This window comes from Palaemon carinicauda, chromosome 8 (assembly GCF_036898095.1).
Source record: "Palaemon carinicauda isolate YSFRI2023 chromosome 8, ASM3689809v2, whole genome shotgun sequence".
NCBI classification, from domain to species: Eukaryota; Metazoa; Arthropoda; class Malacostraca; order Decapoda; family Palaemonidae; genus Palaemon; species Palaemon carinicauda.
In genome coordinates, this window is record NC_090732.1 from 110,828,890 (window position 1) to 110,851,384 (window position 22,495).

Consider the following 22,495-nt stretch of genomic DNA (forward strand, 5'->3'; position numbering starts at 1 on the left):
TCAACTCGTGAGACAGGAACTGCGTTCTGCGCAGCCGCTACCTCAACTCTCGCAGCTCACACCTCAAGAACCTCAACTCGTGAGACAGGAACCTGCTACTGCGCATCCACCTCAACCCTTGAGGCAAGCGCAACTCTTGAGGCAGGAACCTCATGCTATGAGTCAGCCACCTCAACGCATGCATCTGCCACTTTCTCCTCAGCTTGAGCCTCTTCCCATTCAACTTTGAAATAACAAATGACAATAATAACACCTCATTACTTTCATAACTTGCATTTGTAAAACATATACATGTATGCCTACATAAACATTATGATAATGGAGGTTATTCGTATTACTTAAAAAAAAAAAAAAAATATATATGTATTCCTTGCAATATATTTTTAACAAAATCGCAAAAATATGGCAAAAATATCTTCAAAACAAAAATGAATCATGAGTTATGAATATAATGTAAATATTATGTTGATATTAAAACCCCATGCAAGCATGCATGAAGTAATGCAGTGTTGCCAACAGGGCGAGTTTCCCTTTCCTGAGGTGAAGTAGATTATAGTACGTATATTTAGTGCAGCTTAATTCTACGATTATCATGCCGGCTATCAAATTCATCAACAAAACAGTCTAAATCAATTCCCTCGGCACGTGCACTTTCAATGGACAGTAATGCGATATTACTCAATCTACCACTGGTCATGGAATTTCTGAGAAATGTTACCCGCCATGCAACATGCTCTGCTTACCTTACAGCATGCTCTACATACAGCATGCTCTGCATACAGCATGCTCTGCATACCTTACCGCATGCTTCTCAGTCACACATCTTTGGTTGTTGCCAACTCACTAGACTGTCAAGCAGTTTCATAACGTTGCCTTCTAGTCTGCTGCTTTTGCACCAGTGAAACCCTCACTGAGAGAACTTAGCTTTTCTCGGATATGGTCCCTGTTGATGAGAAAGTGCTTTTCTCCCTCCTTCTGATATTCCCTTGAGGACTCTGTCATTTGGAGAGGAGCCTTTAGCTGCGTAGCCTCCTATGGACTTTTATTTAAGCATAACATGCTTCCAGGGAAGGTAATGGTTCCACTTCAGTCGCTAACCCCGTCTGTTACCACACCTGCTTCCATAGACCTTGAGCTGTGTTGCAAGACATGCAGTCCAAGCTTAGTCCTTGTTAGAGGATTTTTTGTTTACGGAGTCAGTGTGTCACTGGGAAGACGTTCAACAACCAGCAGAAGTGACTTGTTGTGACGCAGTGCGGCAACCTCAGCAACCCGATAAGGAGTTGTCTGTACGACCCAGACAGTCTAGACAGCTTCGGGTTGTCACTGTACTTCCTCGCTTCCCCATGGTTGACAGTTCACAGACTGTGCAGCAGTACCATGATCTTGTGTCCGGCTCCGTCAGACGACTGGCTTTTAAGAGCTCCCACAAGTCGTCGCTGTCTGGAGATTCTCAGATGGACTATGGATCTGACCAAGGAACTGGGCCTCCTGGTCAATTTTGAGGAGTCCCAGCTCGTCCCATCCCAGACCATTGTCTACCTGGGTATGGATCTTCAGAGTCGAGCTTTTCGGGCTTTTCCGTCGGCCCCAAGGATCTTCCAAGCCCTAGAATGCATCCAGAGCATGCTGAGAAGGAACCGATGCTCAGTCAGGTAGTGGATGAGTCTAACAGGGACACTTTCATCGCTGGCCCTGTTCATCGTGTTAGGGAGACTCCACCTCCGCCCCCTTCAGTATCATCTAGCTGCTCACTGGATAAAGGACATGACGCTAGAGACGGTCTCAGTTCCTGTTTCCGAAGAGAGGAGGTCTACTCTCGCGTGGTGTAAGAACAGCTTTCTTCTCAAGGAAGTCTACCTTTGGCTGTTCAGAAACCCGACCGCCGTCTCCTCTCGGACGCATCAGACAATGGCTGGGGTGCGACTTTGGACGGACAGGAATGCTCGGGAACATGGAATCAGGAGCAAAGGACACTTCACATCAATTGCAAGGAGTTGTTGGCGGTTCTTCTGGCCTTGATAAACTTCAAGTCCCTCCAGCTTAACAAGGTGGTGGAGGTGGACTCTGACAACACCACAGCCCTGGCTTACATCTCCAAGCAGGGAGGGACTCTTTCGTGGAAGTTGTTCTAGATCGCAAGGGACCTCCTCATCTGGTCAAAAGATCGAAAGCTCACGCTGGTAACGAGGTTCATTCAGGGCGGTATGAATGTCATGGCAGATCGCCTCAGCCGTAGGGTCAGGTCATCCCCACAGAGTGGACCCTTCACAAGAATGTTTGCAGCAGACTTTGGGCCCTGTGGGGTCAGCCAACCATAGATCTGTTCGCTACCTCGATAACCTAGAGACTCCTGTTGTATTGTTCTCCGATTCCAGACCCAGCAGCAGTTCACGTGGATGCTTTTCTGCTGGACTGGTCCCATCTCGACCTGTATGCATTCCCGCCGTTCAAGATTGTCAACAGGGTACTTCAGAAGTTCTCCTCTCGCAAAGGGACACGGCTGACGTTGGTTGGCTCCGCTCTGGCCCGCGAGAGAATGGTTCATAGAGGTACTGCAATGGCTGGTCGACATTCCCAGGACTCTTCCTCTAGGAGTGAACCTTCTACGTCAACCTCACGTAAAGAAGGTACACCCAAACCTCCACGCTCTTCGTCTGACTGCCTTCAGACTTTCGAAAGACTCTCAAGAGCTAGGGGCTTTTCGAAGGAGGCAGCCAGAGCGATTGCCAGAGCAAGGAGAACATCCACTCTCAGAGTCTATCAGTCTCAAGGGGAAGTCTTCCGAAGCTGGTACAAGACCGATGCAGTTTCCTTAACCAGTACCACTGTAACCCAGATTGCTGACTTCCTGTTACATCTAAGGAAAGTAAGATCCCTTTCAGCTCCTACGATCAAGGGTTACAGAAGTATGTTGGCAGCGGTTTTCCACCACAGAGGCTTGGATCTTTCCACCAACAAAGATCTACAGGACCTCCCTAGGTCTTTGTGAGACCTCAAAGGAACGTCGGTTGTCCACTCCAGGCTGGAATCTAGACGTGGTCCTAAGGTTCCTTATGTCATCAAGATTTGAACCTCTCCAATCAGCCTCTTTTTAGGACCTCACATTAAAAACTCTTTCCCTCGTGTGCTTGACAACAGCTAAAAGAGTAAGTGAGATCCACGCCTTCAGCAGGATCATAGTTTTCACATCTGAAACGGCTACATGTTCCTTGCAGCTCGGTTTTTGCTAAACGAGCTTCCTTCACGTCCTTGGCCTAAGTCGTTCGAGATCCCAAGCCTGTCCAACTTGGTGGGGAATGAACTGGAGAGAGTACTTTGCCCAGTTAGAGCTCTTAGGTACTATCTAAAAAGGTCTTAACCTTTACGAGGACAATCAGAAGCCTTATGGTGTGCTATCAAGAAGCCTTCTTTTCCAAGGTCTAAGAACTCAGTTTCTTACTATTCAGGCTTCTGATTAGGGAAGCACATTCTCATCTGAAGGAAGAAGACCTTGCTTTGCTGAAGGTAAGGACACATGAAGTGAGAGCTGTGGCTACTTCAGTGGCCTTCAAACAGAACCGTTCTCTGCAGAGTGTTATGGATGCAACCTATTGGAGAAGCAAGTCAGTGTTCGCATCATTCTATCTCAAAGATGTCCAGTCTCTTTACGAGTACTGCTACACCCTGGGACCATTCGTAGCAGCGAATGCAGTAGTAGGCGGGGGCTCAGCCACTACATTCCCATAATCCCATAACCTTTTAACCTTTCTCTTGAATACTTTTTATGGGTTGTACGGTCGGCTAAGAAGCCTTCCACATCCTTGTTGATTTGGCGGGTGGTCAATTCTTTCTTGAGAAGCGCCGAGGTTAAAGGTTGTGATGAGGTCCTTTAGTATGGGTTGCAGCCCTTGATACTTCAGCACCTTAGAGTTGTTCAGCCTCCTAAGAGGAACGCTGCGCTCAGTAAGGAAGACGAACTTATTTAAGGCAGAGTAATGGCTCAAGTCGACTTCCTTACCAGGTACTTATAATTTCATTGTTATTTTGAATAACTGATAATATGAAATACGGGATACTTAGCTTCTTGATATACATGTACACTGGTTTTCACCCACCTCCCTGGGTGTGAATCAGCTACATGATTATCGGGTAAGATTAATATTGAAAAATGTTATTTTCATTAGTAAAATAAATTTTTGAATATACTTACCCGATGATCATGATTTAATTGACCCACCCTTCCTCCCCATAGAATCAGTGGACCGAGGAAAAATTGAGGTGGTGTCAACAAGAAGTACTGCAGTACCTGGCCACAGGTGGCGCTTGTGAGTGCACCCCCCTCTTGTATAGCGATCGCTGGCGTATCCCTTCCGTGGAATTCTGTCGGGCAACGGAGTTGACAGCTACATGATTATCGGGTAAGTATATTCAAAAATTTATTTTACTAATGAAAATAACATTTTTTGAAAGTCTCATTATTATTATTATTATTATTATTATTATTATTATTATTATTATTATTATTATTATTATTATTAATAGCTAAGCTACCAGCCCTAAATGGAAAAGCAGGATGCTACAAGCCCAGGGGCTTCAACAGGAAAAATAGCCAAGTGAGGAAAGGATATAAGGAAATTGGTAAACTACTAGTATATGCTAAAATCCATATATAAACTATAAAGAGAGACTTATGTCAATTGCTGCAACAAAAATGGTCACTGCAAGATTGAACTTCTGAAGTTCTGTCGATTTAACTGCCAGATTAGGATTATCCTTCCACAATCTGGTCACAGCTGGAATAAAATTTTTTGAATATTGTGTATTGTTGAGCCTTATGAAGGAAAAGGCAACACTGTTAGAACTAACTGCATACTTATCACTATGTACAGAATGGAAAGTCTGGGAAGATCTGAATGCAAAGTAGGGTCAGAATTAATAAGAATATTGTGGAACAAGCATAAAGAACTAACTAAATGACATTGCCAGAGATTAATATCAAGATCAGGAATAAGAAATTATACAGCAAGTTTTTGTCCAACAAATTAAGATGAGATTCAGCAGCTGAAGACCAGATAGGAGAGCAGTACTCAAAACAAGGTAGAATGGAATAATAATAGAAAAAAAAAAAAAAAAATTCAGGATAGATTGGTCACAGAAAATCTCAAAAGACTTTCTCAATAAGCCAATTTTTTGTACAATTGAAGAAAAAAACATACCGAATGTGTTTTTCTAAATTTTCAATCGATAATCCCACCTAAAATCTTAAATGAGTTTTATATAGTTAAAGAAACATTATTAATGCAGAAATCTGTATGTTGAGCCACTGTCCTTGACTTACTTACAGTCATACTTTAGAATAATAGTGGATGCCTTCTTGTGGCTTTTCTTTGTCTTCTTTTGAGGGTTGTTCAAGGGATTTGTGGATGGGCAATTATGATCCTAATTAATTTTTTTATGTTGTCCTAGGAGAAAAAGTGTGATTTGAATAACCGTTGTCAAGAATTTAGTTCCCTCACAGTTCTTCTTATGAATGATTATCGTCAGTTAGTAGCTGTTCGAGTAAAGGATTTAAGTTGTAATTGAAATTGTCTTTTAATTCAGGGTAGAAGCTAGAGAAAACTAGGTTAGTTTTTTATGGTTAAAATAAAGTTGTTGATGCCATGTTGGCTTTTTCCAGACATGTTTGCATTGATAGTGAGATTCATAAACTTTTACCAATTATGCTGTTTCATAAGGCCAGTGAACTATTGATCAAGGCTGCAATCCTAGCCTAACCTGCCCTGTTTCAAATCATAAGCTAAATCCTAAAATAGTGCCTAGTGGTTATACTGTAGTAGTCAGTAAGGGTTTTGTTGATATACAGCGCATTATAGAGTTGATAGCCTCTCCTTGATCCTCGCACTCATATTACTTCAAACCCTTCTAGTTTGAAACCCTTGCATTTCTGTGAGCTGGTCAAATTCTTAGGTATAAGACCAAGCTTGCAGTCTGATACTAGTATCCCTCTGCCCACTGAAAAATCACACATGAGCAGTTTATATACATTTATTGATAATGTGACATATCAGATGGCTTCTGTTCCTGTTGAACTTGAAAAGCTTCTGTTGGAGCTCAGAAACGGTTGCATTGTTTTGAATGGAAGTGGGCATCAGCCTCATGTAGGCTTAGCTACTAGTTCATCTTGAATTTTAATTAGCATTGTTAATACAGGAGCTAGTACCTCCGTTGCTGAAAAAAAGGACAAAAAAGGTCATAAACAAACAGGAAGGCTTGATATTATACTTTAGAAGATGCTATGTAACATGATCATGAAGATGAGGAAACAGAAGACTGACTTGAGTGATGTATCTCTATTTCAATCTTTGAGACAACTTATTGCAGAATTATTTAAAAATATATTGGCAAAGGTAAGTCCTGGTAATTATTATTTTATGTTGTTGAATGTTGCTGTTTCTAAGATGACCTATACTCCATTTCCTAATATTTTCAAAGGGGGAATAAATTGTTGTCCTGTTTGGAAAATAAGCCTACTTATTCTACTATTGGGTTGCCAATTAGTATATTGATTTGTGTTATTGCCATATACACCAAGAAAAACAAAATTTTCAGCTTCATAGTTGATAGGAACTGTACATACATCAATCGACGTCAGCTGTGACCTGACGTGAAACTGTCAAGTAAGGGTTAAGCTTTTACGTTTTTATTTGATAACAAGAAATTGTCTACTGCAGCTATTAGGGATGATAGGTCCATGGTTAATACTCTTCTCAAACAACTAGGATTTTAGTATGGCTGTGTCATATTATTGCAGATGTTTTCGGGTAGTTTGTAACTGAAAAACCTCTGGTTATCAGAACAGCTTATTGGAATTAAGATAAACTGTAGTCTTATAATATTTGAACAACTCTCATATTGAACGTTTGGAGGACCTTTCTTTTAAAGGTCTTTCAGTTAAAACATTTTCTTTTAGTCTTATCATCAGCTAGAAATATTGGTGAACCACTAGAGCTGTCATACAAGGTGGGTTGCTGTGGAGAAAAAGATTTTGTCTCTTTTACCTACTTTCATGGTTGATAAAGATTTCAAGACAAATTTTTTTTAACTCTAATTGTACACATTCTTTTTTGGAGAAGGTGGTCTGTAATTGATTTAAAAATAGATTCTTATGCCTCATTTGGACCACTATGTCTGTTTAGACAAAATAAAAGCATTAGGGAAAAGATCCCTACAGTAATTAGTTTTGTTGAGTATGAATTTCCAACTGTCTTCTCACCAAAAATGTTATGTTCTTTCTTATTAAAAGTTTAATGATAGGTATTCATAGAGAAGTGGATCTAAATCAAATGAAGGACCTGACATTTAAGTTCATGATATTAGAAGTAAAACTATTTCTCTTAATTTCTCTAAAAATCTTTCTATGGAACGAGTTTTGACATCAGCTGAGTGGCATACCAAGTTAGTTTCTGAATATTATTTAAAAGAACCTTTGTGTGCATATGAGAATTGCTTGTCATTGGGTGTTGTCATAGCAGCAGGTGATGCAGTTAAATAATAAATTTTTCTCTTATTTAACATTTTCTAGAATTTTTATTCATGTTATAACATTAATTTCTTTATTGGAAATTTTATGGTGATGATCAGCCTAATTTGGTTAAAATTTAGTTTCAAATGTCAAAATGTTGAAGATAAATCAGAGAGGAATTTTTGGGTTTTGGACTCCTTGATGTCATTGTTAAGCGTTTAAAACTTGGAAGTGTTTAGTTATCTAATTTTCGATCTGGACGCAGAAGTCGTTACTCTTTCATTGTTTACTGGGAAGTACTGTTAAACTAGTTTTAAGTAAAAGTGAGTCTGGAAATGTAATTGGTTGAGAGGGTTTAATTTCCTAAATATTTCCTTTACTATCTTACCACATCTCAATGTGGAAGTCATCAATATGAACGCCAGGGAAGGTTCATAGTTATTTCTATACTTACCTGGGATTCATATACATACATCCCCAGTAATGACAAGAGGCTTTTGAACTAGTTTTGACCTTGAGACTGAAAGACAAAGAGATATTACTTAGTCATGTGGTAGTATTATCATACAATGTCATATAATCCCAATACTACACTAGAGCAGAGGGACAGGGCTACTACAAGAAAAGGAAACAGGAAATTTCTAGTTTAGGGTAGACGTTGACATTTGACCATCTTCCAGGGAGAAACAGTATGAATGCCAGGTGAGTATATAAATAACTAATTTTATTAAAATTTGATTTTTCCCCAAATAGGAGTGAAAAAGCACGTGTAGTGATAGTTACATCTGGAGGAATGCTTGTCCAGAAACTCAATACGGATGATTTACAGTTTGAGAAAATGAATCCATTTGATGGCACCATGGCATATGCTCAAAATAAGAGGCAACAGGTGAGACAAAATGAGATGTTTTGTTAAATAGATTATAAATGTTCAGAATATTAGCCAGATAGAAATAATAATGTGATAAAAAGTTTGGTAAAATATGGCTTCATATTTTACCATTTTTTTAAATTATTGCTCTTTGTTCCGTAACCGAAATACAAACCACGCTATTTACAAAGGGGTTACCTTTTAGCGTAGCTGAAATGGTGAGCCATTAGAATTTAACGAGGGTGTATTACCCCCGCGCTAGTTAGCGGGGGGGTAGGGGAGTGGTAGCTAGCTACCCCTCCTCCCCCTCATACACAGGTGAATACTCACTTTTCACTTTTGGCTCGGACTGTGACAGACGTCTCTGTCTTGGTCCTCTCTTGGCAGCCATTGTTTGTTTTGTCTTTACTTAATCGCTTACTTTTCATTTACTCAATATATATGTAAACATGTTTTCATGTTTGTATATATATTTGAGAATAGAAATAAGTAAGTTTCCTTTTCAGATTTGTGTGTGTAGTGTACAATATCTACGTGGAGTCCTCGGCAGTTAGGCCACCACGGCGTAATTTTATGGGTGGCGATCGAGTTTGACTTATGTCTTTCTCTCTCTCTCTCTCTTGAGGTCGTTCACCCTTTTACTACGTGTTACTACGCCCTTGTAGCTTCCTTTCCGTGTGGGGGGGTTGCTACGGCGTATGTTTGTCTCAATTAGTTATGAATCTAATTGTAGTTGTTTTTTTTTGTTTTTCAGCTTGTAGAACGATTCCTTTCGGGGTTTTCGTTCTTTCTTTAGTGTTCATTCATTTTTAAATTACATAATTACATAGTTACATAATTATAATTGTTATAATTCTGTTTTGGTTACAGCTCTCCTTCCGTGAGTGTAAGTGGTTGTGAGGGCTCATGCCTGTTGTGTAATTCTTGTTCCTTTTCCTCGGGATTCCTCTTCGGAGCCTTCCCGGGGGAATGAATGTGTACTAATATTATTTGTTTTATTTTTTTACAGTTACCGATCTAGTTCGTTTCTGTAATATGGCAACGGTGTGAGCTGTCTGGTTGAGTCCTGGGGATTCGGCTGTTGCTGCCTCCCCCCTTGTGTTTTCGTCAGGGGCGTGTCTCCTTCTACCGGAAGTACTCCCGTGACGACGGACAGCTCTCCAGTTCATTTTAGAACTCTCAGGAGGCTTGCCTCCTTGGGCGGGTAACTTTCCTTCCGAGGGAAGTTTTTCCCTTTTTGGGGGGTTCTTCTCTTGCCTTTTTTTCGTGCGACTATGCTCTTGGTGCTGAGCGGTCGCACCTGCAGTTTCGCTCAAGGGGCTGGGCAACTGCAGGAGCTCCTCTTCGGAGGATTTCTCCTTTTAGGTCACTGGCTGACCAGTCTCTTCCACGAAGTGTTTCTCTTTCGTTCGCGAGAGAGTACACTCATAGAGACTCCTCTTCGGAGGTTTCTTCTGTTGCTGTTGGCCTCCCTCGCCGTAAGGCCCACCGTCCGCCTCGTCGTAAGGGCCTCTCATCTCCCTATAAGGGTGCTTGAGGCGCCTTTTTGGATCTCCATTTGCAGCCTACAACTCCTTTTTCTCGATCTTCCGCCTTGGTGCAGATGGACAGCAGTCTGATCTCGTCTTCCGACGGGCAACGGTCTTCCCGACGGACAACGGTCTTCCTGACGGACAGTGGTCTTCCGACGGACATCAGTCTCCCGGCGGACAACGATCCCTTCGGGGCAAAGAGTTGCCCCCACGGGGGTTCTTCCCTTGCGTGTCAGGTTTTCCCTGCGCGCCCTCCTGCTCCTGCTCAGTGTTAGCACACAGGCGCTCTTCTGCTCATCAGCGCTCTCCTGTTCATCAGCGCTTTCAAGATGATCATCCCTGCTGTTCCTGTTGGTTCCTGTTACGCGCCCTGTGCGCCCACGTTCGCCCTCGCGATCTAGAACTTCAGTTCAGGTCGGGGTCAAGGACTCTTCTTCTATGCGCAGGCTTCCACGCGTAGCCTTCTGCTCGTCAGCGATCATCAGCTCGCCAGCGATCATCAGCTCACCAGCGATCATCAGCTGGCCAGCGATCACCTGTCTCTCGGCGATCTCCGGATCGCCCGCGTATGTTACAGCCGGCACGCCAACGTTCTCCATCACTTCTTAAGGAACATGGTTCGCCAGCTACTAGCCACCTGCATCGCGCGACCCTCGACTGCGGATGCTGATCGCCATCGCGCGACCCTCGACTGCGGATGCTGATCGCCATCGCGCGACCCTCGACTGCGGATGCTGATCGCCATCGCGCGACCCTCGACTGCGGATGCTGATCGCCATCGCGGTACCCTCGACTGCGGATGCTGATCGCCATCGCGCGACCCTCGACTGCGGATGCTGATCGCCATCGCGCGACCCTCGACTGCGGATGCTGATCGCCATCGCGCGACCCTCGACTGCGGATGCTGATCGCCATCGCGCGACCCTCAACTGCGGATGCTGATCGCCATCGCGCGACCCTCAAACTGCGGATGCTGATCGCCATCGCGCGACCTCGACGGCTTCACCCCCGGCCCCCTCAGTCGATCCTTTCTTGTAAGGAAGGATCTTAGAGGGGATGTCCGTAGTCGACCTCTCAGCCCTGATCAAGTTTGTCGAACAAACTTCGGCCAGCGTAGACCAGCAGAATCGATCAGACTGGTAACGAGGCGACTGGACTCCTTAAACCCTGGATCGGAAGGACGGGTACTTTCAGTTTCCATTCCATCCATCTTCCAGGGTGCTCGTCGAATTCAGCCTAGACTGCAAGTATTCCTGCTTATGATGCAGTGTGGCTATCCCGCCGTGGCATAGCAGGTTTGTTTTCCCCAGAGAACTCTCCCTGCCTTCCTCTTGGCCGCTCAGGTGCAGGCTTCCGCCTCCTGTGCTGTTTGGAGGGCTGGTCAACTCCGGTAGGCTCGGGTTCGACCTTCTTCAGCGCCGGGACAAGCTTCCGGATGCTTACCATGAGTGTGGGCTCATGGTATTTTGCTTGGAGCCTTCTCTTCCTCTGCCTCAACATCTGGAGTATCTGGCCATGATATTGAGTCAACGGCCTTACCACGTTGGAAACCCCGCTTCTCGTCCGTCCAGCGAGGTTAAGCAACGTCGGTACTTGGATGGGTAACCACCTGGGGACGCCAGATTCTGTTACCACATCCTCCGAGCCTTCCTTTCGGTTGACTGTGGCAAGACTGAGGAGAGTCGCAGTACCTGTTCTCAGTCAAGCAGAGCTTTCAGCCCTACCTAGGAACGTTTCCTAGTTCTCCTTTCCTCATTGACCCGTCTATAGTCCGAACGGTCGCCTCAGGATAAGTTCCATGTGGGGCGATCCAAGTTCCGGTGGCTTCAGGCAATGTTTAACCGGACTCCCTGTCCCTATGGGACCAGCGTAACTATTAGACCTGCAATGGGTGTTGACCTATGGAGCCTCTTGATGGTAGTGGATATTCTCGTCCTTTCCCCACATTCTTGATGCTGTTCTCGGACTCGTCAAAGGAAAGGGGGGGGGGGGGCATGTTCCGGTCCAGGCCTATGGTCAAGACCCGAAGGATACCTCTCCATCATTCAGGCAGGCTTAGGGGCCTTAGTCTGGCCCCTCTACAGATCCTACAGCTCCTGCCGAGTCGCCCCGTGCGCGTCGACTTCATGATTCTGGCGTATTCTAACCAGCAGGGGACGCATTTTCACACCTTCACATCTTGCAGTAGAGAGGCGGAAGGTAATACGGGATGATTGAGATTCTCTCAATACCACCATCGGCTCTCTCATTCCAGGCAGGGGAATGTTTCTCTCAGACTATCCGAGCAGAGCTTCATAGAGAGAGTGTACCTAGGGGTCTTTGACCTTGGGTAACCAGCAAGTGCTGGTCTAGGGGACCTGATCGCGACAGCTTGGAACCTCAAGCTTCCGCTAGTCTTCCCCCCAGTCTCAGACCCCGAGACTCTGGCAAGATGCATTCCAGTGATGGTGGGACAACTTCGACGCTTGCGTCTTCCCTCCTTTTTGTCTGTGGACAATGGGTCTCAACAAGAACAGGTTGTCTGTCAACCTTTCAATGAGAGAGCTCCACTGGGACTATGCGCAGAACGGTTTCTGGACCCTCTGCTTCCCCTGACGGAACTCCCGGGAGAGCTTCTCCCACGGCGCAGACTACTCAAGCAACCACACTGCGACATCTCTCCCGAACCGGGGCGTCGCTTCGGCTTCATGCCTGGAGACACAATGCTTCCTCCTCAAGAAGAGACAACCCGCTACAGTCGCGGTACAGAGGTCGCGTCATCTGCGATAATCTTCCACAGGGGTCTCCCAGGCAAAGTGAAGAGTCTAAGGTGGTTGGTGCCGTGGGAGATATACCTCTTCCCTTGAGGCCTCTTCTCCAGCAATAACGGTCTTATTGCCTTTCGGCGGGAGGAAACTCCTTTCCGCTCTCGGCAATGAAGCCTGTCGCTCAGCTTTTCCCTGACCTTCAGGCTTAAAGGAATAACTTTTTCCTGTCTGCTGGATCTATCCTCGCTCATGCGAAGCTACGATCGTCCCTGCCCTAGTCGGAGGAAGACCTCCAACTTGGAGCATGGCTCGGACTTTTAGTCCTTTAAGAGATCTTCTCAAGACCCTTTACGACAGGCCTCGGATTGTATTCCGCCTTGGGTCTCCTGCTCACTCTGGCCACGGCCAGTGTGTAAGCAATCTTCTTGGTCTCTTACGACTCCCCCCTTTCTAAGGAAGAGGGGAAGGCAACATTCAGGCTCGCTCCTGAGTTGTTGGCTAGACTCAGAATCTGGGGGTCCCGGCCCTTCGGTCCGATTCATTCAAGATTTCGAGTCTCCATTCTGTATCTGATGTCCCAAGACCTTCTCTTTCTTGCCAGTAAAGGAATCGAGAGGTTAGCGCTGGGAACAGCTGCAGTTTGTCCTCAGTTGCAGCCGATTTGGGAGCACAAGGAGGACATGGGGGGAGAGTCACCAGTATACCTCTTCAGCTCGGACTCAAGGACATTCATCTCGACCTGTCTCCAGACCCTCCCCCGTCACGTCGCCCTACAGCACGATGTTGGATACATCGCAACGTCCCTCGCCTTCGAGTAATACTGTACTACTCTGTGACGCAGGTGCTACAAGCTGGAGTCTGGAAGCATCTAATGACCTTCGCAGCCTGCTTCCTGCAGGACGTGACCCACAGGAGTCTCGATACGTTTTCTATCGCTCTGTGGTGGCTACACAACAGCTGGTCTAACCTCAGGCTCCTTTTTGGACAGGTAGCAGAAGGTTGAGGGCATTGTTATCAGGTTTTAGTCTGCATGAACGAAAGAAGTATGTCTGGCCCTTACTTCTTTCTTCATCATCCCCTCTACGGGGAAGCAGCATCCTGGTCTCTGCATAGCTGACCTCGAACCTCTGCAGGTAAACCATGCTTCCTTGTGTTTCGAGTATTGAGTCAATACTGTCGCGTCCCCCATACCCTGACTAGGTGGTATTGGGAACGTCCTAACCCAGAGTTCCTTCTGGAATTCCAGGTCAACTGCCTAGGACGGGTCACACTTCTTCCTTCACACACAAGCTTACGTAGGCCACATGGTTCTTGCGGAGCAAGGAACTTGTGAGGTGCAGGGACTCCTTTTCTCGAGTGCGACTCACTCGGATTCTGAGTCCCCAGGTAAAGCCAAAGCCAGTATGGCTGGGGACTTTCCACCCTTCCTAAGGGGTAAGTCACCCTTTGTAAATAGCGTGGTTTGTATTTCGGTTATGGAACAAATGACAAATTCGAAGATAATTTGTATTTTTCCTAACCATACAAACCTTAGCTATTTACACATATTTGCCAGCCAGCCCTGTCCCCCAAGACAAGTCCTACCTCTAAGTGAAAGTGAGTATTCACCTGTGTGTGAGGGGGAGGAGGGGTAGCTAGCTACCACTCCCCTACCCCCCCCTCCCGCTAACTACGCTGGGGTAATACACCCTCGTTAAATTCTAATGGCTCGCCATATCAGCTACGCTAAAAGGTAACCCCTTTGTAAAAAGCTAAGGTTTGTATGGTTAGGAAAAATACAAATTATCTTCGAATTTGTCATATTTCATGTTATGTTTTCTGAATATTGAGTCTGTGATGATATATGTATCCCTTACTGTATGGAACTATTTATTCACTACGTTATAAATGCCATTATATTCAAGTACAGTACATATATCATAAATATCATGCGAGTGTGTATTGATTTATATAAGCATTATTCTTCATTTCACCTTCTCTGCATAAAGTAGGTATAATTATTTTGTATATTTTACAATATAGTTTCAATATAGACAGCCATGGGCTATTTAGTACATCAAGGAGACAACTATTTTTAAATGTTGGTGTTCACTTTGCGCTCTGTTCTTGGTTAGTTCAGTAGCTGCTTTGTAAACTTCCCTTTTTGAGGTTAGACTACTGTATGGTTACTATTCTTTAAAGGCTATAACCGGCAATCCAGTATAGCATGTTACTACAAAAATACAAGCCATCGTTCTTTAATAGGAATGATATCGTTGAAGCTGGAACAGCTGTTAAACTTTTCATGAGGTGGGTGTAGTTACTGGGTGAAAGAGGGTAAGCCCCACCCACCTAACAGTCAGCAAAGCTTGCACTTTTGATGTTTGCTACAAGCTGTACTGTAGACGTACTTCTGTTGCCTCATCTGGCTGTTAACGTTTGCTCTTTCTTTTGTAAAAGAATAAATTTGTTGGCAGATTGTTGTGTTTGAGGGATATATTAAAGTAAGAAGACAAGGAAAGCAGTTGTTTTCTGGATAACCTGTAAATATGTGAGTTTTGCTGTCCAAACCTGCCGTTATCCAAATTATCCTTATTGTTGGGCAGCATGTCTGTTACTGTCAGTCCCTCACTAATGTAGCCTCATGACAATGATGACAACTTTTACAAAAGGAATTTTGCATTCTTCAGACATTGCTATTGCTCCATCAGAAGATAAAGGTTTTGCTGCCACTTAGTGTTTAAGGGGAGGACACTGTGGTTCCCTCGTGGTGTCTTCCCCAATAGGAAGCTTTGTCATTGGTTTGCACAACCCCATAGAGGGCATATATTCAAATTCCTTCTCCTCTGCCACATCCAGTAGACGATATCATTGAAAAAGTCCAAGAAGACCAATTGATAGAAGTCGCATACCCGTAGACTGTGACCAATCTCTCCCCACATGTGCATGAGAGGGATGGTGTGGTACCGAGAACCAACCCATCCCGGGAAGGTGTCTCGGTATGTAGTACAGATGCTGACACTCCTGTCATCAGTGCTCAGTCGTATACCAAACAGAGCATGCTTAATGTTGATCAGGATGAGGGGCGCCATCCTGCTTCTCCCTTTCCTGGATGATTGATCTCTTACAAAATGAAGTGCCTTTGGGTGAACCTGTGAACACTGCTACATTTGGCCTGAAGAAAAAGTTATTGTCAAAGTCACAGAAGGCTGATCAAGCAGAGTTTAGTGTGACTCCAACAGATCTCTCCTCGTGTACGCAAGGGAGGGATTGTGCACACTGAGAACATAACCATCTAGGGAAGGGGTCTTGGTACATTCTCCCTGATTATACGAGGGAGAGACAATTTACACTAAGAATGTACCCATCCCTAGGAAGGTGCATCAGTACACAGTGCAGGTACTCACAGTCCAGCAACTGGTGCTTATCTCCATATGTGACTGAGCAGAGAAGTTTACTCGTGGTGGAAGAGGAACCTACGAATTTACTCCTTGCTCATACAAGCAATGAGATCTTCCCTCATACAAGTGTGAGCGTGAAGACGATCCAGTCTCCTCGCGATCAGCCCTGTCATTATCTATCTTTTAATGATCAGTTCTATTGTGATAGCCACAAGATCATTCTCCTTGTACTGAGGCCCCACGCACTTGTCAACACATGATCGGTTACGATGCAGTCAATCTCTATTTGATCGGAAAACCACTGATCAGAAAGCCAAGCGATCAGACAACCACACGGTTGGAAAACTTGCATTTATTCATTGTATGTTCGTGACTTTCGAGTCACCAGTGAAGTATTTTACCTATCGCCTGTTCCATCCCAGTACTCCTACCCACACAGATTTTCCAACGCCCCAAGATCATTCCATGCACCAAAATTGTACTATGTACTGAGATCCATCCATATTCTGAGATCCTTCCTTGTATGGAGATTTTTCTACACTGTAACTGTTCTATGAAATGAGGTATTCCCACACTTTGAAACTGGTCTACGACACAAGAACTTCCCGAGCACTGAGAACTTCCAGTGCATCTAAGTGATAGGGAATAGGGACAGGAGGTTTTTTAAGACCACTCTCAACTCTCATACAAGATGCATAGAGATGCCACTTCTCATAGAGGGTGACCGGACAGTTTGATACTGGACATTTCTGATACCGGACATTTCGCTACTGGACATTTTGTGACTAGGATTTTTCGTTACCGGTCATTTCGATACCACTATATATATGTGTACGCGAATATATTGGAGTTTATTTTAAGTGACATACTGTTCTTGCAAGTGGTTGTTTAAATGATTGCCATACTGTTTTTGTAATTGGTTGTTTAAATAATTGCCATAAAGTTCTTGTATTTGGTTGTTTAAATAATTGCCACAATGTCTTGTAATTAGTTGTCTAAATATTCTTTTTAACTATATAAACATTGATCGGAACCTGAAAATGTATGTATATATCACTCTCAGTCTACTACTAACGCTTGGCTATCAACTACGGCTGCTGCATTTGCGGATACATATATATATATTTTTATTGTATCACCCATGCCTCGTCTAATTGCTTCAACTAAAAATGAAAAGAAATTAGTGGAAAATGTAAACTATATATATAATAAACACAAAACTAATAAGAATGGTTTCAAGCAATATTGGTAGTGCGAAAATAGTTGCGTAAAGCCCGTGTACACACCTATGTTGGTGATGGTGACAACAAAATCGTTAAGAGTGTAGGCGAGCTTAATCACAGTGCTACAGCAGTAAGAGTGGCATCAAAATTAGCACATCATCAAATGAAAATAATGTCAGGATCTACACAAGATCCTCCTCGGACTATAATATGTAAAGAAACCCAAAGTATGAATGTATGTGCTATTTCAGAATTACCTTCAGTATCATCATTGAGTCGTAGTATCAGACGTTGGAGACAAGTAGAAGATAATGTACCGTATACCTCAGGAACGGCATGGTTATTTAATTCCTGATCAGTATTGTTACCTTGATAATGGTTTCAAGTGGCTACAGTTTGACAGTGGTGAACTTGATACTGAAAGAATTTTGATATTTGCAACTGACTCTGCAATTAGTGACATCAAAAGAGTTAAAAATTGGGCAGTAGATGGAACGTTTAAGTGTAGCCCAATTATTTATTATCAACTGTACACTTTACATATTCAAGACAACGACATTATTGTTCCGAGAATGTTCGCCTTGCTGCCAAATAAGACACAAGATTCTTACAATAGACTATTTACTACTGTAAAAGAACTTTTGCATAATGTCGAACCAGCCACTGTGATGATGGATTTTGAAAAAGCGGCCATCAATAGTTTATTAGATATATTTCCTAGTTCAGATGTTACCTGTTGCCTATTTCACCTCTCACAAAATGTTTACAAACAAGTTATAACAATAGGTTTTAAACAGCAATATCACCAAGATGATGATTTTAGTATAAAAGTGAGATGTTTATCCGCACTTGCTTTCCTTCCCATTGACGATGTTATTGATGGCTTCGAGGAATTAACTGATGACGATTTTCCTTAAAAGCTTGTTTCATATTTTGAAACATATTATATTGGAGGAGTGAGAGGTCGTGGCCAACGAAGGCGAAGAGTCAAGCCAGTCTTCCCAATTCGTTTATGGAATGTCCATGAACGCACTGAAAATGGTATGCCACGCACCAATAACTATGTTAAAGGATTCCATAATGCACTAAGAACCTCCGTGACAAATGTGCATCCTAATATTTGGTCCCTTATAACTGCTTTAAAACGTGAAGAGGCTCTCAGTGCAACAAGAATTGCACATCTCAATCGTGGAGACAGCGTAACATCCAAAAAAAAATACAGGGACGCCAACCAGCGTATAAGAAAATTGCTAGAACAGTATGACCTTGCAAATAAAATCCAATATCTTCGTGGCATTGCTCATAACATTAAACATTTTTAACTAGATAATATTGTTGCTTTTCTCATTTTTTATTCTTTTTTACAAAATAAATCCTTTTAGTCTTTATAGTTTTTTTATTTGTACTTTTAACTCTTTACTTATAGTTATAATTTCGTTTCATGCCTTATATATATAGTGGTATCGAAATGACCGGTAACGAAAAATCCTAGTCACTAAATGTCCAGTAGCGAAATGTCCGGTATCAAAATGTCCGGTATCGAAATGTCCAGTATCAAACTGTCCTAGAACCCTCATAGAGTTCCCACAATCAAAGGCAATGCTCCTTTCCCTCCACTGACTGGCATTCACAAGATCTGCTTGCACCCCTCTCGGTTCCATGCTCTCCTGCTTGGTATACGTACTGAGGTATACGCAGATCCAACAGCATCTGATTCTGATCTAGTATCAGCAGAGTCTTTCCAGTCACTCGTGAATATAATCACCTCAAGGAGGCCGGCATGGCTCTTGTTAAGGGAGGAATGACATCCATTGGTCAGCACTTAGGCACCCCTCAAGGGTTAAAGCCCGCGCTTCAGTTACCATGGTCGGACCTTCCTTGGGGCTTTGGATATTGTTAATTTCTAGATTTCAAGACTAGGGATTTCCCCACGCTCCAGCCAATCGAGCAAGATCCTGTGCTGTCTTAACAATGAATAATCTAAGTTCTAGAGGGCGCAGACTCCTAGAGGGTGCAGACTCATCTTCTCTGCCCATCGATTAAGCAGTGGCCACCAAGAACAAAGGTAGAAATTTGTGTATAAAAACACCTTGTTTTCTGCACTTGAATCTGCTGGCATAGAAGCTGGTTTCATGGTCAACCTCCAAGCAACTTCCTAGACCAACCACAGGTTGAATGCTGTTGCCTACTGTACGTTCCCATGACAAAAGATATGGCAAATCTTGAAACATGTAAGAAGTATACCAACTTGGCTCTTTCAGGTGCAAAGGCTGTGACCTTCTTGATGCACCAGTCAATAAACTAGTGGGTCAACTGGGTCCTGAAGAGGAGGGATGCCATCACTGACCACTTTACCAGGTAGATGGAGCAAGAGGAGGCTTTATCTCTATGGAACACTCCAGTATTTTGAGACTGGCCTTCTTCCTGCAAAAGTACTTAGAGGTTAACAATGGAGAAATGAAGGAAGTTGAGCCATGACTCCCTTATGTATCGAGCATTTACCTTTAAGGGCCGAGGCCCTTCAGTGTTAACAAAAGTGAGATCTTTAAGCCCCACCACTCCTATAAGATTAGCAGTGAAGAAGACTGATGACCTCCAGAGCCTGATCACCACCTCCAGCCTCTTCCTCCTTGAAGAATGGGGTGGACAGTGCTTCACCTTTTTGCCTCCCCAACCTGGCTGTGAGGTGGGATGCTTATCAAACTATTTTCAACATGAGCAGAGTGGTAGAAGTCCTTCAGGACATATACCACCTACCTTTCACCAACTCTTCCTCTCCCCTTACTTCTATGCTATTTATGTTCCAGACCTAGCCCACACTTGAAGAATGCTCTGTCCCTAGTGGCAGAGGAAAAGAAGTCCAAAATGGTTTTCCAGGCTTCCACAGTTGACTTTCTGGTGAATTCATCTAGGTGCTGGAAACCGGTCATTGACCTCTCTCTGTTGAACAAATTTGTTCTGAAGACACCATTCAAGAGGGAGATGGCAAGCACCATACAGTCTGTTCATCAGGAAATATGACTTCATGCTTTCTGTAGACCTGAAAAGTGCATTATTCCAAATACCCATCCATCAGTCTTACAGAAAGTACCTCTGCGTCGTCCTTGGGGAAGTATCATACCAGTTCAGGGCCCTATGCTTCGGACTGTCTACCGTTTTCAAAGTGTTCACTCAAGTGTTTACTCTCATCTTTACTTGTGCCCAGGTAAATGGAATTTACTTCTTTAGACATCTCAACAATTACTCTAGGATCGAGAAAGACTTCTCCCATTTTGCCTTGATCTGGGGATTGTGATCAATTATGAAAAATCTGGTCTAACACCCAAGCAGTGGAGGCAGTACCTGGGTGTTTGCATAGATGCAGCAGCAGAGAGTCTTCCCATCAGACTATAGTAAATGCAGACTCAGAAAGGTAGCTCACCCATCCCTAAACAATCACTAACTTTTGGTTAGCCAGTGACAGTTGTCTTCTGGTACAACTTTCATCATTGGAGAGGCTCATCCCACAGGGATGTCTCTAACAGCGATTGCTCCAGTGGTGTCTGAGACATCACTGGTCAGCAGCTAGCAATCTCTCTTACTATCAGATTCCGGTAGAACAAAAAGTACGGGAAGATCCGGCCTAGTGGCTGAACAACAAAAACCTCACCAGGGGAGCCGGTGTCAATGACCTCAGATGTCAGGATGCCTGAAAACTTTAAATCAATCAATCACCAGGGGAGCTGTACTAGAGTCGCCACCTCCGGAAATACTGTTGAACACAGATGCATCCAAGGTACCACAAGAAACCCTGTACAGTATATCAACCTGTTGAAATGCAAGCAGTGCTATTAGCATTGCAAGCTTTTCAATAGTTTGATAGGGCATTCGGTAACATTATGAGTAACAACACTACCATCGTAGCTTACATTAACAAACAAGGGGGCACTGTTTTACATGCCCTTTGCGAGTTAGCAAAGGAGGTGCACACCTGGGCAGTTGACAGTGTGGTAGAGCTGTCAGGTTCATTCTAAGCAAGAAAATGTTCCAGCAGACACGCTCAGTCACCGGGGACACACTGTAAGGACGGAGTGCCTTCTACATCCTTGCATGGTGGAAAGGCTTCTAACTGTTTGGGGATTACCATTGGTCAAGTTGTTTGCTACTGCATTAAACAAGAAACCTCCAGTATTCTTTCCAGTTCCTACCTGTCAATAGTGTTTGAGGATGCCATTCAACACCCCAAGGACAATTTGGATGCATCTGCCTCTCCTTCCTTCTGCCTGTTTCACTGATTAATCAACAGACAGTTGATGACATTGGGTTTCAGAATGACCCTAAAGGCCCCCAAGTAGACACACCCTGAATAGTATCTGGATCAGCTAATTTCCTTGTCTAACTTCATCAAGAGAAGCTCTTCTCAGTCTCTGCATTGAAAGGTTTGTCACTTAGCCTTTAGCCAGGTTTTAAGACTGAAGGGCTTAGACCTTTCCTCTTCCTGGGAATTGTCTAGGCTCTTGAGAACTTTCAAACATTCTCACCCTCCTGGGGAACTCAAACCCCGCAATGAGATGTCACTCGAGTCCTCAGGTCTCTCAGGCAGGTCACAGGATCCCTTGAGATGGGCAACACATAGTGAGCTGATCCGTAAGACAGCTTTTTACTAGTTCTAGCCTTGATAAAGCAAGTAGGGGAGCAGCAAGGCATTTCATGTATCACAGTTCATTCTTGATGATGGAAGAAGGTCTCCTTCATCTTTATTCCAGAGTTCATAACAAAGACCCAGAACTCAGCTGATCATGGCTCCAAATTTGAGTCCTTCTTTATCTCTTCTTTGCAAAAGTGACGAGTGGGGATCAGGGTGAATTACATCTCTGTCCTAAGAGTTATGGAAATTTGGTAGTAATCAGCACAGTCTAAGCTACCACAAACACTTACATTGTATAGTAACATTACTAATTCCCCAACAAGTGTTAAAAGAACCTCTTCTTGTTAAGAAATCTGCAGTTTTTATAAAAACAAAGGAAAAATACTATTTGGGTCTACACCTCTATAAACATCAAAGTTCATCAAGAGAGCTTTAATTAGTTTATTCTCAAGAAAACAGGAATGAGGAAGATCAAGTTTCTAATTACTGTACTCAGCTTACTGTCAAACACATCAGCCAAAAGGGTGGCTTTATCCTTTGGACAGTGAGTGACAGAGCCATCTGGTTTAAGTAAAGGAGGAACTGCTATATGTACACCAAAGAGTGCAGAT

At 43.6% G+C, this 22,495-nt stretch overlaps 1 protein-coding gene across 1 annotated transcript in view; it reads left to right on the top strand.

The window, feature by feature from the left end:
• The window catches only part of LOC137645830 (dehydrogenase/reductase SDR family member 12-like), a 73,012-nt gene that overhangs the window by 41,573 nt on the left and 8,944 nt on the right, over window positions 1-22,495 (top strand). The window contains exon 6 of the mRNA XM_068378807.1: window positions 8,258-8,393. Coding sequence (XP_068234908.1) covers window positions 8,258-8,393 — 136 coding nt within the window. The remainder of the gene's footprint in view (window positions 1-8,257; window positions 8,394-22,495) is intronic.